The sequence below is a fragment of the Phacochoerus africanus genome, chromosome 15 (genome assembly GCF_016906955.1).
Source record: "Phacochoerus africanus isolate WHEZ1 chromosome 15, ROS_Pafr_v1, whole genome shotgun sequence".
NCBI lineage: Eukaryota > Metazoa > Chordata > Mammalia > Artiodactyla > Suidae > Phacochoerus > Phacochoerus africanus.
In genome coordinates, this window is record NC_062558.1 from 31,047,377 (window position 1) to 31,062,944 (window position 15,568).

The 15,568-nt window shown below is 44.4% G+C and overlaps 1 protein-coding gene across 7 annotated transcripts in view; it reads right to left on the minus strand.

Annotated features, from left to right (window-relative positions):
* The window catches only part of TMEM120B (transmembrane protein 120B), a 60,803-nt gene that overhangs the window by 36,972 nt on the left and 8,263 nt on the right, over positions 1–15,568 (minus strand). For all 7 annotated transcript variants that reach the window (XM_047762849.1, XM_047762848.1, XM_047762847.1 and 4 more), the window contains 2 exons: positions 2,736–2,854; positions 392–508 (listed from right to left, as the gene is read on the minus strand). In XM_047762849.1, the coding sequence (XP_047618805.1) occupies positions 392–508; positions 2,736–2,854 (236 nt within the window). The remainder of the gene's footprint in view (positions 1–391; positions 509–2,735; positions 2,855–15,568) is intronic.

The window sequence follows — 15,568 nt, forward strand, 5'->3', positions numbered from 1 at the left end:
TAAGGATCCTTAATCCACTGAGTGAGGCCAGGGATCGAACCCACATCCTCATAGAACCTGCTGACCCACAATGGGAACGTCCAAGTGTTTTCTTAAGAAAAACACATTTTCTCTTGACCCTAGGTGGCATCAGACACCTGGCAAATGCTGGAACCAGATTTGTCAACTTGTTCCTTGAAAAAGTCCTTCCAGGAATGAAAGGAGGGGCAGAGGTCCCCTCCTGGGTTCTTGGAGAAACGTGTAAAGAAGCTTCCTTCTCTTTCCTGACCTTTCTTCCTCCTTTTCGCCTCAAACTCAAGCTCCCAAGGAGGGAGGGGTCATGCAGACTAGACGCTCCAGACCTGGGCGTCAGCCTGAAGTGCTGGAGGAAGGGGGTGTTCCCAGCTCCTACCCATTCTTCTTGGGCAGGTAGGCCTCCATGTCAAAGAAGACATTCTGCCGCTCCTTGATGTTGGCACCCAACTGCTGAACAAGCTCTGCTTCCTCCCGACTGGCATGGCGCTTGTACCTGTGGGCAGAAGTGTGGGCATAGGAGAAACACAGGCGTTACTCAGACTGGAAGAAGAATCTGGAAGCTCTGGGCACCACCCTCTCATCTTTCCATCTCGATGCTTCTCGCAACCTCAATTCTCTATCTGTACTCCCTGCTAGCCTTGTGATCTTGGGAATGTCCTTTAACCTCTGTCTTGTCTTCCATACCTCAAAAACAGGAGTAACATCAGCCCTACCTTGTAGACAGTATCATTGTGAGGATAAAGTGAGTAAAGCAATGTAAAGCATCTAGAATACCTGACATATAGTAGAAGCCCAGAGGATATCTACTGGCAATATTCTTCTCCATGCTCACCTATAGGAGTAACCTGAAGATTACTAAGAGTACAGATAAGAAGGTACTTTGAAAGTATAAGCAGTGAAAAAGTCAAGGTCTGACTGTTATTCTTTGGTGATATTTAACCACAAAACTAGTGATATTTAACCACAAAACTGGTGATATTTAACCAAAAAACTAGAAAAACAAGTCGCAGACACTCTCTCTCTCATGGGTCAACCTTCTAATCCAGTGGTCCTCAATTAGGGAAACCTGGTGCTGTTTGGGAACATTTTGTTGTCGAGACAAGGGTGGGAGATCCTGGTGTGGCACAGTGGAAACAAATCTGACTAGGAACCATGAGGTTTCAGGTTCGATCCCTGGCCTTGCTCAGTGGGTTAAGGATCCGGCATTGCTGTGAGCTGTGGTGTAGGTCGCAGACACAGCTCAGATCCTGCATTGCTATGGCTCTGGCATAGGCCAGCAGCTATAGCTCCAATTCAAAATTCAACCCCTAACCTGGGAACCTCCATATGCCAAGGGTGTGACCCTAAAAAGCAAAAAGCAGGAAAAAAAAAAAAAGACAAGGGTGGCAGGTTCTACTAGCACCTTGTGGGTAGAGGCCATGCTGCTAAGAATTATCAGTAGTGCCCCCAGCAGCAAAGAATTATCAATAGTGCCAAGAATGAAAAACCCTAGACAGATAAAAGAGTCCTGGCATTAGTAAGATGTGTTTTTCCAAGGGTTCCAAGATGTGTCATTACGTGGAAGCATCTACCCTCTACACCATGAGTGATGGGTCTCCATTTCCAAAATGCTCAGTCAAAGTTAGGGGTATAATCAGTAACCATCCCAAAAACTGTTCACCAGGAAAAGGAAGAATTGACCAGAAGTCATAAATTCTAGAAACAGTGGCCCAGCTAAGTGGATCTGGGACGAGCCACTCAGAGACTGTTTCCCTGCCTCCCTGGGGTCACAGCACCTTCACCTGTGGGGATGAGCATACTTCCCAAACCATGAGGACAGGGAATTTGGAACTGAACAGGTGATCCTGGCCTCAGGAAATGAACTAAGTCATGAGCTCAAGTATATCCCCACCAGGGGCGTTGGGATTCTTACCCTCTACCCAGGGACCCAAGTGGGGTGAGCCCCAAAGCCATGAGAAGGCTACTTGCTACCAATCTATCCAGTAGGGCTTTTTTTTCTTTTTTTCTTTTTTTAGGGCCACACCCATGGCACATGGAAGTTGCCAGGCTAGGGGTCGAATAGGAGCTGCAGCTGCCGACCTATACCACAGCAACTCAGGATCTGAGCTGTGTCTGCAACCTGCACCACAGCTCATGGAAACACTGGATCCTCAGCCCACTGAGCAAGGCCAGAGATTGAACACGTGTCCTCATGGATACTAGTCAGGTTCGTTAACTACGGAGCCACAATGGGAACTCTCAGTAGGACTTCTTATCACAACTTTCCTCTAGGGAACTACATCTCATCTTTTTACTCCTCCCAAATGATTCAAGTAGGGCTGTCCCACCCCCCAGGTCCATAAACTGAGTCTTGTCTAACCAGAGTCTCCATGATTGGTTCACAGATGGGCACATGACCAATTCCAGCCAGTGAAGATCACAACCAGAACTTCTGCTGAAAGACAAGTTCTCATTCTGTTGGGGTATCCAAGCCAGTAGGAAGAAAAGCTAGAGGATAACGGCCTGGAACGGCTGGTGACCATCTCAGCCAGAGAGTGAAGCTTATCTACAGGAAGGTAGAATTTAGAGGGAAAAAACAGATTCCTAAAAATATCCTTTGACCCCTGGATCCAGTGATGCCTGAAGCCACACCTGGTTTTTTTCCATTAAAATTTCCATTCTCTGCTCAAGCCAGTTTTGAATTGGGATTCTGTCACTTAAAATCAGGGCAGCCCTCCTACCTCTGGAGTGTGTGCTTTAGGTCCTTCAGTCGCGTCTTCTGCTTGTTGATGGAGCTGCTACACAAAGTCTGGAATGCGGTCAGCTCCTCTAGCTTCTGCTTGTAGATCCTGTGAGTTTCCTGATGGATGGAGTAGCCCAGGAAGGGTACAGGAAAACATAAAGGGGTTATTTTTCACAGTTTTCTTGTGACTGTGAAAGCAGGTCACAAGATGTGACTACAGAAGTCACAGTTGGAGAGCTACAACAACACAACCACACCTATCAAAGATGCCACTTATAAAACTGGGGCCGGATTTGAGGAAGGCAACACAGCACAGCACTGGTGTAATAAGTAAGTGCTGGGAGTTCTCTGATGATGCAGTGGGTTAAGGATCTGGCGTCGTCTCTGAAGTGGCTTGGGTCCCTGCTGTGGCACAGGTTAGATCCCTGGTCCAGGAACTTCCACATGCTATAGGCAAGGCCAAAAATAAATAAATAAATAAACAAAAAAGGAGCTGCTCTTTTTACCTGTGTAGGTTCCATCCTTCATGATGGGAAGAGCAACCAAATATGCCTTTGAGGGGCCAGTCACCTCTTGTCAATTCTTAGTCCAGAGAGTTTGAGGAGAGCTAACAGTAACCATGCAAGAATGGTCATGTGATCCAGGCCTGGCCAATCAGTATCTTCCAACTTCCTGGTAACTGATTAGTTCAGAGATGGACACAGAGCTAAACCAGGCCAAAGAGAGTTAGCCCAGAAGTACTGGTTTAAAGGCCTCTGGAGTTCCCATCGTGGCAGAGTGGTTAACGAATCCGACTAGGAACCATGAGGTTGCGGGTTCGGTCCCTGCCCTTGCTCAGTGGGTTAACGATTCGGCGTTGCCATGAGCTGTGGTGTAGGTTGCAGATGTGGCTCGGATCTGACATTGCTGTGGCTCTGGCGTAGGCCGGTGGCTATAGCTCTGATTGGACCCCTAGCCTGGAAACCTCCATATGCCTCAGGAGCGGCCAAAGAAATAGCAAAAAGACAAAAAATAAATAAATAAATAAATAAATAAAGGCCTCTGGCGCAACTGGGATCAGTGGCATCTCTGGAGCCCTGGGATGCAGGTTTATATGCCTGGCCCAGCACAATGGGTTAAAGGCTCTGGCGTTGCTGCAGTTGTAACATAGGGTGCAACCACGGCTCAGATCTGATCCCTGGTCTGGAAATTCCATATGCTGCAGGGTGGCAAAAAAAAGAATAAAGATGCCCTCTTTCTCCTGGGTTTGCTAATCTGATAGAAGGTAAAGCTGGGGCTATGGGAACTCCTGGAAATGATTTTTGTCTGGTTAAAAAAAAAAAACAAACTGAAGAATATTTCATGAAATATGAAATGTATATGAAATTAAAACTTCAGGATCCATAAATAAATGTCACTGGCACACAGCCATGCCCATTCATTTCTATATTGTCTATAGCTGAGCATGAGTAGTTGTGACAGAGACCACATGTACCACAAAGCCCAGAATCTTCATTAGTTGGTCTTTTTGCCAAAAGAGTTTCCCTACTCCTATCCTAAACCATTTGGGAGTTATAGACAACAGGATTCTTACTCCTAAATACCTCAGTGCATATTTTCTATGACATGACATTCTCTTATATATCCAATTATTGAATACAGAAAATGTAACTTTGAACTGTGTTCGGCTTCTTGGGTTAGAATATGATGGAAAGTGAAAAAAAAAACCCAATTGTGTATACAGGTGGCTGGGTCACTTTGCAGTACAGCAGAAATTGAAGGAACATTGTAAATCAACTATAATATAAAAATAAATAAAATGTAACTTTGATGCCATATAATACTGTGACCTCAAATACCATCCAAATTCAAACTTGCAGGCTAACTATCTTTTTTTCTGCATATGGAGGTTTCCCAGGCTAGGGACTGAATCAGAGCTGTAGCCTCCAGCCTACACCAGAGCCACAGCAATGTCAGATCCGAGCCACATCTGCGACCTACACCACAGCTCATGGCAATGCCAGATCCTTAACCCACTGAGCAAGGCCAAGGATCGAATTCTCAACCTCATGAATCCTAGGTGGATTCGTTTCCATTGTGCCATGATGAGAACTCCATATGCTAACTATCTCTTGATGGCAATTCCCTCCAGACCCTGGACCCAACTCAGTCTCATGCATTATTTTACTTCTTATATGTCTTTGGTTTCCTTTAGTCTAGAAGAGCTTCTCAACTTCTGTTTTTCGTGACATCAGCATTCTTAAAGAGTTCAGTCCAATAGTTTCAGAAAACATTTTCTGCCTTGGTTTATCTGATATTTCCTCATAATTGACTTTGATTATGCACCTGGGACAGAAATGCCACTAATGTGACATGGGGCCCTCAGTGTTTCCCATGAGGGACATAGTGTTTGTGATACTAACTTTGCTTGGGCAAGGCAGTGTCCACCTGTCTTCTCCACTGTACAGTGACCAGCTTTCTACCTGTAATTAATAAGTAATCTGTACAGAGATAGGCTGTGTTTTCATCACTTTTGAGTTCTTCAGTGACAAAACAGCCCTCTACGTTCAACCAATATCTGCTGGTAATAAAGAAAAGCCTCTAGAAGTTCCGGCTGTGGCACAACAGGATCGGCAGCATCTTGGGAGCGCTGAGATGCAGGTTTGATCCTAGGCCCGGCACAGTGGGTTAAAGATGCAGCATTACCGCAGCTGCGGCTTGGGTCACAACTGTGGCTTGGATCTGATCCCTGGCCTGGGAACTCCATGGCCTCAGGGCAGACAAAAAAAAAAAAAGAAAAAAGAAAGGAAACCCTCCAGAACTGGATGAGGGCATAGAGAACCCAACTACACAGCCTTTGAGAAAATGGGGTCTTTAGACTGAGAGTCCCCAGCTGAAGCTCCTAGAAGGGAAGGAGCCATGTGCCGTCCTGGCACTCTTTGGAGACTTCCACCATGGAGAGGTAAGACCAAGACTGCAAGAGCAGCAGCTAGATGCTCACCAGGCCCTCTTCAGTTTGAATTAATATTTTATTTCACAAGTAAACATGAAGACGTCATCCTCTTTGAAAATTAAAACACTACAGCTATGGCTAAAGTCAGCTTTGAATGTACCTATCCTGTCTTCTCCCCCTTCTCAAGAAGTAACCACTGTTACTTGTTACCAGTTTCTTCTAGACTTTTTCTATGTATTCCTCTAGACTGAATTCTTTTTTTTTTTTTTTCTTTGTCTTTCAAGGCCTGCAGCATATGGAGGTTCCCAGGCTAGGGGTCAAATCGGAGCTGCAGTTGCCAGCTTGCACCACAACCACAGCAACGCCAGATCTGAGCTGCTTCTGCTACCTATGCCACAGCTTGTGGCAATCCCAGATCCTTAACTCTCTGAGTGAGACCAGGGATCAAACCCACATCCTTATGGATACCAGTTGGGTTCTTAAGCCACTGCAACACAACCAGAACTCCTAAACCACATTTTTACAAGGAACTGCTTGCCCTCCACTCTTTCCCTGGCTGGTATATGGCAACAATAGGTCCAGTTGCCTTGAAACCAGAAATGGAAGCCTGTGGCAAATGAAAAAGGCCACTGTGATCTCCTTGGCCAAACCAACCAGGATCCTGGGTGACCTCATGTGCTAGAGCTTCCCACATATGATTGTTTTAAAACATGATCATCCATCCTTTAGCACTCCTCACATAGAAAAGTGGGGTCTCAGGAGTTCTTGTCATGCACAGTTGTTAACGAATCTGACTAGGAACCATGGGGTTTCAGGTTCGATCCCTAGCCTCCCTCAGTGGGTAAGGATCCCGTGTTGCTGTGGCTGTAGTGTAGGCCGGCGGCTACAGCTCCAATTAGACCCCTAGCCTGGGAACCTCCATATGCCGCGGGTGTGGCCCTAAAAGGACAAGAAGACAAAAAAAGAAAAGAAAAGTGGGGTCTCTGTTCCCTCCCCTTATATACAAGTAGGCTTATGGCTGGCTTGACCAATAAAATATGTCAGAAGTACCAAAAATACAAAAAATCCAATTAAAAAATGGGCACAAGACCTGAACAGACACTTTTCCAAAGAAGCCACATAGGCGGCCAACAGGCACATGAAAAGTTGCTCAACATTGCTAATTATCAGAGAAATAAAATCAAAAGCACAACTAGATATCACTTTACACCTGTCAGAATGGGTATCATCAAAAAGAACACAAATAACAAATATTGGTGGGGATGTGGAGAAAAGAGAACCCTAGAACACTGTTGGTGGGAATGTCAGTTGGTGCAGCCACTGTGGAAAACAGTATGGAAGTTCCTCAAAAAACTAAAAATAGGAGTTCCCATTGTGGTGCAGTGGTTAACAAATCTGACTAGGAACCATGAGGTTGCAGGTTCGATCCCTGGCCTTGCTCAGTGGGTTAAGGATTCAGCGTTGCCGTGAGCTGTGGTGTAGGTCACAGACGCTGCTCAGATCCCGAGTTGCTATGGCTCTGGTGTAGGCTGGTGGCTACAGCTCCGATTCAACCTCTAGCCTGGGAACCTCCATATGCTGCGGGTGCGGCCCCAGAAAAGGCAAAAAGACAAAAACAAAAAACTAAAAATAGAACTACCATATGATCCAGCAATTCCACTTCTGAGTATATATCTGAAGAAAATGAAAACACTGATTCTAAAAGAAACATGCACACCAATGTTCACCGCAACATTATTTACAACAGCCAAGATAAGGAAGCAAACTGTGTCTATCAACAGATGAATGGTAAATAAACTATACTTCAGTAAGATAAAAATAAATAAAAGTTTTTAAAGGTAGATGAATGGGAGTTCCCCGGTGGCTCAGCAAATGAAGGACCTGGAATTGTCACTGCTGTGGCTCAGGTTGTTACTATGGTGTGAGTTCAATCCCTGGTCTGGAATTTCCACATGCCATGGGCACAGCCAAAACAAAACAAAACATGGATGAATGGATAAAGAAGACACATATATACACACACAACAGAATACTACTCAGCCAAAAAAAAGAACGAAATTTTGCCACCTGCAACAACATGGATGGACTGGGTATTAGGCTGAGTGAAACAAGTCAGGCAAAGACAAATACTGTATATGTGGAATATAAAAAATAAAACACACTAGTGAATATAAGAGAAGAGAAAATGACTCACGGATATAGAGAACAAATTAATGGTTACCAGTTGGAAGAGGGAAGGAAAGGGGGAAAGACAGGAGTGGGAGATTAAGAGATATAAACTGGGAGTTCCTGGCATGGCTCAGTGGTTAAAGAACCCGACTAGTATCCATGAGGACTTGGGTTCGATCCTTGGCCTTGCTCAGTGGGTTAAGAATCCAGCGTTGTGATGAGCTGTGGCGTAGGTTGCAGACACAGCTTGGATCCAGCGTTCCTGTGGCTGTGGTGTAGGCCAGCAGCTGCAGCTCCAATTTGACCCCTAGCCCAGGAACATCCATATGCCACAGGTGCAGCCCTAAAAAAAGAGAGAGAGGAGTTCCCATCTTGGTGCAGTGGAAACGAATCCGACTAGGAACCATGAGGTTGCGGGTTTGATCCCTGACCTCGCTCAGTGAGTTAAGGATCCAGCATTGCTGTAAGCTGTGGTGTAGGTTGCAGACGTGGCTTGGATCTTGCATTGCTGTGGCTCTGGCGTAGGCTGGCAGCAACAGCTCCGATTAGACCTCTAGCCTGGGAACCACCTCAGGTGGTGCCTCAGGTGCAGCCCTAAAAAGACAAAAAAAGAGAGAGAGAGATAAACCACTATACATAAAATAAATAAGCTACAATGATATACTATACAGCACAGGGAATACAGCCAATATTTTATGATGACTATACATGGAATATAACCTTATTTGCTGGAACACTTGCTCCTGAAACTTACATAACATCGTAAATCAATTATACCTTGTTTGTTTGTTTTTTCCTTTTCAGGGCTATAAACTTGGCATGTACAAGTTCCTGGGCTAGGAGTTCTTAGCACATTGAGCCACAACAGGAACTCCTACCTTGATTTTTTTTTTTTTTTGGTCTTTTTAGGGCCACACCCTCAGCATATGGAGGTTCCCAGGCTAGGGGTCAAATTGGAGCTGCAGCTCCTGGCCTATACCACAGCCTAAGCAATGCCAGATCTGAGCCGCATCTGCGATCTACACCACAGCTCACAGCAACACAGGATCCTTAACCCACTGAGCAAGGCCAGGGATAAAACCTGCATCCTCATGGATACTACTCATATTTGTTTCTGCTGAGCCATGACAGGAACTCCTTGGTTTATTTCATTTTTTTTTAATTTTTATTTTTTGTGTTTTTAGGGCCACACCCGCAGCATACGGAGGTTCCCAGGCTAGGGGTCAAATCAGAGCTATAGCTGCCAGCCTACACCAGAGCCACAGCAACACGGGATCCAAACTGCATCTGCAAACTACACCACAGCTCACAGCAACACCAGATCCTTAACCTACTGAGCGAGGCCAGGGATCGAACCTGCATCCTCCTGGATGCTAGTCAGCTTCATTAACCACTGAGCCATGATGGGAACTCCCCTTTTTTCTAAACAGCAGAAGTGACACTGTAAAATTTCTGAGGAAAAAATCACAGAAGGCCATGTAGCTTCCACCTTATTTGCTGGAACACTTGCTCCTGGAACAAAAAGTTCAACTATCCTGAGGCCATCATGCTGTATGGAAACCCTAACCACAGAGAAGTCATGGAGGCAGGCTTATCAATAGCCCCAAATGAGACAAACCTTGTCATTCCAGCCCAGGTCCCACACACAAGGGTCAAGAAACCTACAGATGATTCCAGCTCCAGCCATGTGAGTTACTCCCAGCCATTCAGGTCTTCCCAACTAAAGCCTCTGACTTCAAACAGTATAGTCAGGCCATCCCTACCATGCCCTGGCTCAACTCCTGACCCCCAGGATCTGCAAGCAAAACATAATTACTGTTGTTTTATGCAGCCACAGATAACTGGAACACCAAACATCCTGGACCACACCTCCCTCTGAACTGTTACATGAGAAAAAAAGAAACTATCTCATTGAAACCTTTTACTAAGGGATCTCTTTGCTATAGCAGCATAGCTTATAGCCTAAGGCACTACCTTCAATAATTTTGATTTTTAAAAACATATCAATAGTATCAGAACATAGATATGATTCCACAGCTTATTTTTTATTTTATTTTTTTTTTGCATTTTAGGGCCAAACCCACGGTATATGAAGGTTGCCAGGTTAGGGGTCTAATCGGAGCTACAGCTGCTGGCCTACACCATAGCCACAGCAACACCAGATCCAAGCCATGTCTGCGACCTACACCACAGCTCATGGCAAAGCCAAATCTTTAACCCACTGAGTGAGGCCAGGAATCGAACCCACATCCTCATGGTTCCTAGTCAGATTCTTTTCCACTGCACCACAACAGGAACTGCTGATTCCACAGCTTGCTTTTTCCACTCAACAATATGTCTTAAAGATCTACCCACATAAGAATACAGAGATGAGACAAACATCATGTTATCACTTATATGTGGAATCTAAAAAAAAAAGAATACAAATGAATTTATCTTCAGAACAGAAACAGACTTACAAACTTTGAAAAAATTACGGTTACCAAAGGGGATAGGTTGGCAGGGGAGGGATGGACTGGAGGTTTGGGACTGGCATATACACACTGTGGTATCTGGAATGACTGGCCCATGGGGACCTGTGGTAGAGGAGAGAACTCTAATCAATATTCTGTGATAATTTAACCTGTGCAGGAAAAGAATCTGAAAGAGAATAGATATGTGTACATGTATAACTGATGTACAGCAGAAACTACCACAACCTTGAAAATTGACTATACTTCAATAAAACCTTTTAAAAATGAAAAAAAAAAAACATTTAAAAAAGAGAATAAATATGTACTACATTCTTTTTAGTCCTGTGCAGTAATTCATGCTATGGACACACAAACAATAGTTTATTTAGCCATTTTCCCATCACTGGATTTTTAGGTTGTTCCCAGCCTCTGGCTATAACCAACAATGCAGCACTGGATAATATCCTTGCATTCTCTCCCTGGGCACATGCACAAGTATCTCTCTGGGGATCAGAAGTGGAATTACTGGGTCAGAGGGTACAAGTTTGTTTTTTAGTTTTAACAGATCTTGGCAAACTGCTTGGAGAATGGCTGTACCAATTTACACTCCCACCCACAGCATATGACAGCTGTCCACACCTCACCAACACTCAATGCTATCTCACTGACTTTATCTTTTTTTGGCTGCACCTGCGGCATGTGGACGTTCCCAGGCCGGGGATTGAACCTGTGCCACAGCTGCAACCCCAGCTGCTGCAGTGACAATACTAGATTCTTAATCAGCTCCACCATAAGGGAACTCCTGCACTGACTTTCTTAAAGGCTCTTTTTCTTTTTAGGGCCGCACATGTGGTATATGGAAGTTCTCAGACTAGGGGTCAAATCAGAGCTGCAGCCGCCAGCCTACACCACAGCCATAGCAATGCCAGATCTGAGCCATGTCTGTGACCTATGCTGCAGCCTGTGGCAACGCTGAATCCTTAACCCACTGAAAGAGGCCAGGGATCAAACCTGCATCCTTATGGATATTAGTCAGGTTCATGAGGAAACTCCTAAAGGTCTTTTTTAATGCTCCACTAGTGATATTTTCTGCATGATCCTAAGACATCAGACTGAATAGGGATGTGAAGTTCATGGCCCTTCCCAAACTTCCGTTCCCTGGAAGATACAGTCATTCCTGATTCCTGATAGCTCTCTCTCTGCCATTGGCTAGAGCTACCTCCCAGGGGAGATCTGATCCTGGAGACCACACATTGGGTCCACCCTGTCTTTGGGTCCAGGCTCAGAATTTGCCAGCCTTGAGAACAAGGGGTGGAGGGAGTTGGAAACAAGGCCCTCAGTGTGACACACTCTCCTTTCCTAGGGCATTCCTTACCCACGCCCAGTCTCTGCTGATTTCACCTCATGCCAGTCCCATAGCAGCAGGAAAAGTTATCAGCTCATTTCTTGGATGCTTTTTCCACACAGCCCTCAGTCTTTTCTTTCTTTTTTAAAAAAAATCATATTTACATTTATCTGTTTGTTTAATTTTTTTGAGCCACATCTGCAGTAGGCCAAAGTTCTAGGCCCCAGAGATTGAATCTGAGCAACAGCAGTGACAACCGCTGGATTCGTTTAACCCACTGTGCCACCAGGAAACTTTTCTTGGTCTTTTTTCAATGGTGGTAAAATATAGGTAACATAAAATTTACCAAGTTAATCATTAAAATATTTCTAATTAAATAAAATACACATAAAATTTACCATCTTAACCATTTTAAGTGTACAACTCAGTAGTATCAATTATGTTCATATCATTGTGCAACCATCACTACCATCCATCTCCAGAACTTTTTCACCGTCGCAACTGAAACTCTGAACCTATCACACAATAACTCAATTTCCCATTCTCCTAGCCCTTGGCAACCACCACTCTACTTTCTATTTCTATGAATTTGACTCCTCTAGAAACCTCATATAGGTTGAATCTCACACTATTTAAATTTTTGTGCCTGACATTTAAAGAATAATGTCTTCGAGGTGCATCCACATTGTAGCATGTATCAGAATTTCCTTTCTTTTTAAGGCTGAACAATATCCCACAATAGGTATACACCACATTTTACCCGTTCATCTATTGATGAACACCTGGGTTGCTTCCATCTTTTGGATATTGTAAATAATGTTACCATGAACTTGGGTATATAAATATTTGTTCAAGTCCCTGCTTTTATTTATTTATTTATTTATATTTAGTTATTTGTCTCTTTAAGGCTGCACCTGTGGCATATGGAAGTTTCCAGGCTAGGGGTCAAATCAGAGCTGCAACTGCTGGCCTACACCACAGCTCAGAGCAATGCTGGATCCTTAACCTAATGAGCAAAGCCAGGGATCAAACCCATGTCTTCATGGATACTAGTCAGGGGTTCATTGCTGCTGAGCCAAGACGGGAACTCCTGAGTCCCTGCTTTTAATTCTTTTGGATATATATATCCAGAAGTAGAATTTCTGGATCATTAGGTAATTATGTTTAATTTTTTTGAGGAACTGCTATACCATTTTCCAAAAAGGCTGCACCATTTTACAACAGCTATCTCTTGGTGGTTCTAGGAGGTGGGAGGGGTACAATTCCTGTCTCCCCTCAGAGGCCCTGGCTGCCCTCCCACATAAGGATGTCTCCAGCTGACCCTTAATTGGACCTATGCTTTGATATGCTTTTTCGAGGAGCAGGATGAGCCATACTGAGGCAATCCAATCCTGCCTTTCCGCCAATCAGCCTCGTGGCCCTGAAAGCAACTAGTCGGCAGATGGAAGCCTGCTGTTGTTTTTACCAGCTAGGCAGCCATTCCCTTTCTGGTTAATGTCCCTATGGTTTCTCTGGAGATTCCTCCCTCCCTAACACTCAGTCCATGAAATCTGGCTTGGAGTGGGATTGACCCTGCTCCAAGATTCAGGGTAAATGACCCAGACTCCGCCAATCAGAACATCAGCCTTCTGACCCAGCTGACTGATTTAGGAACAAGCATTCAAAACCAATGAATTTCAGCTATAGGCTTTTATCCAAACTGTGCAGGGCAAAGAAACTCTTTCCCCACTAGTGGGTGTTTTGTTGGTTTTTTGTTTTGGGGTTTTTTTGTTTTTTTGTTTTTGTCTTTCTAGGGCTGCACTGCAGCATATGGAAGTTCCCAGGCTAGGGGTAGAATTGGAGCTGTAGCTGCTGACCCAGACCACAGCCTCAGCAATTCAGGATCTGAGCCGTGTCTGCGACCTGCACCACAGCTCACAATGCCAGATCCTTAACCTAATGAGCGAGTCCAGAGAACAAACCTGCGTCTTCATGGATCCTAGTCAGGATCATTACCACTGAGCCATGACAGCAACTCCCTCCCCACTAATTTTGAAGGTAGCAGGACGTGAGCACAGAGCTAATGGGCCTGCCTTGCCTGGGAATGAACCCAAAGGAGAGGAAAACAGAGTGGAGAGGTAAATGAAGGCTAAGCCCCAGTGGTTTCATTTGAGCCCCTGGATCAGCTTCTACCCGAAGGCGATGCACTTCCGACTTCCCAATTAAGACAAGCAAACAAATGCCATTTTATTCTGTTTGGTTTTGCTAGTTTGGGTTGTGTGTCTTGATTTCAGAGGTAAGTGTCAGAATCTAGGTTAATATGTCAAAGAATACAGCTTTCCTTCTGGGCAAAGTTAACCACGCCAGGTAAGAAGAGACACCATAAATCTTGGACTCATTATTACCAAGCTCTTGCCCTAACCACTGCCATATTTTTTTTTTTTTCTGGTCTTTTCAGGGCCACACCCACAGCATATGGAGGTTCCCAGGATAGGGGCTGAATTGTAGCTACAGCTGCTGGCCTACACCACAGCCACCACAGCAACTTGGGAGTTGAGCAGCATCTGCGACCTACGCCACAGCTCAAGGGAACGCCGGATCCTCAGCCCACTGAGCAACGCTAAGGATCGAACCTGCGTCCTCATGGACACTAGTCGGATTCATTTCCACTGAGCCACAATGGGTACTCCAGCAGTGTCATCTTAAAGATGACAAGGACTTGGAGTCTGGTTGAATAAATCCTTCATCAAGCCAGTAAGTAAAGAGGCACCTAAAAATGCAAATCTCGGAGTTCCTATCGTGGTTCGGCAGAAATGAATCTGACTAGTGTCCATGAGGATGCAGGTTTGATCCCTGGCCTCGCTCAGTGGGTTAAGGATCTGGCATTGCCAGAAGCTGTGGTGTAGGTCGCAGACATGGCTTGGATCTGGCATTGCTGTGGTTGTGGTTGTGGCTGTGGCCAGCAGCTACAGCTCTGATTAGACCCCTAGCCTGGGAACCTCCATACACCGTGGGTGAGGCCCTAAAAAAAAAAAAAAAAAAAGACCAAAAAAATAAAATAAAATAATATAAAAATGTAGATCTCTGAACAAGCATCTTGGGTGTTTTTTCTACCAAACCAAGAACCTAAACCATTCCTTTTTCACAACTTTATTGAGATGTAATTTATAGATCATAAAATTCTCATTTTAAGTGTACCATTCAGTGACTTTTATATATTTACCAAGTTGTACAACTATGACCACATATAGTTGTAGGACATTCCATCACTTAGGAAGATCCCTAGTGTCTACCAGCACTCACTCCCCACTCTCCCCTCCTCCCAGCTCCTGGCAACCATGAATCCACCTTCTGTCCCTATAGGTTTGTTTTTCTGGATATTTCATATAAATGGAATCATGTAATATGTGGTTTTGTATCTGCCCTCATTCACACAGCATAATGTTTTTGAGGTATATTTATGTTGCAGCATGCATTCTTTTTTTTTTTTTTTTTAACTGCTACTCGGCATTTATACCACATTTTGTTTGCTGGACATCTGGGTTATTTCCATTTGGGGGCTATTATGAATAATGATGCCATGAAAATTCATGTACAAGTTTTATGTAGTATATGTTTTGATTTCTCTTGGATAGATATCTAGGAATGGAATTGCTGGGTCATATGGTAAATGTAGGTTTAACTTTTAAAGAAAATGCCAAAATGCCAAACCACTATTTTTATTTCTAAACTTGGCAGCAGTGGATTGGGGCATGGGAGACACTCACCAAAAACTAAGTCAGGTCTCTGCTCACAGTGCAGGGAGTATAGCTTATGAAACATGACTGACTCCCACGTCAAATTGCTACCTCCAAAAATAACCCAGAGTGCTGGGGGGCACCTACCTCCAAAAATAACCCAGAGTGCCAGGGGCACCAAAGCAGAGAGGCAGCTGTGGAAGACAAGACTCTATT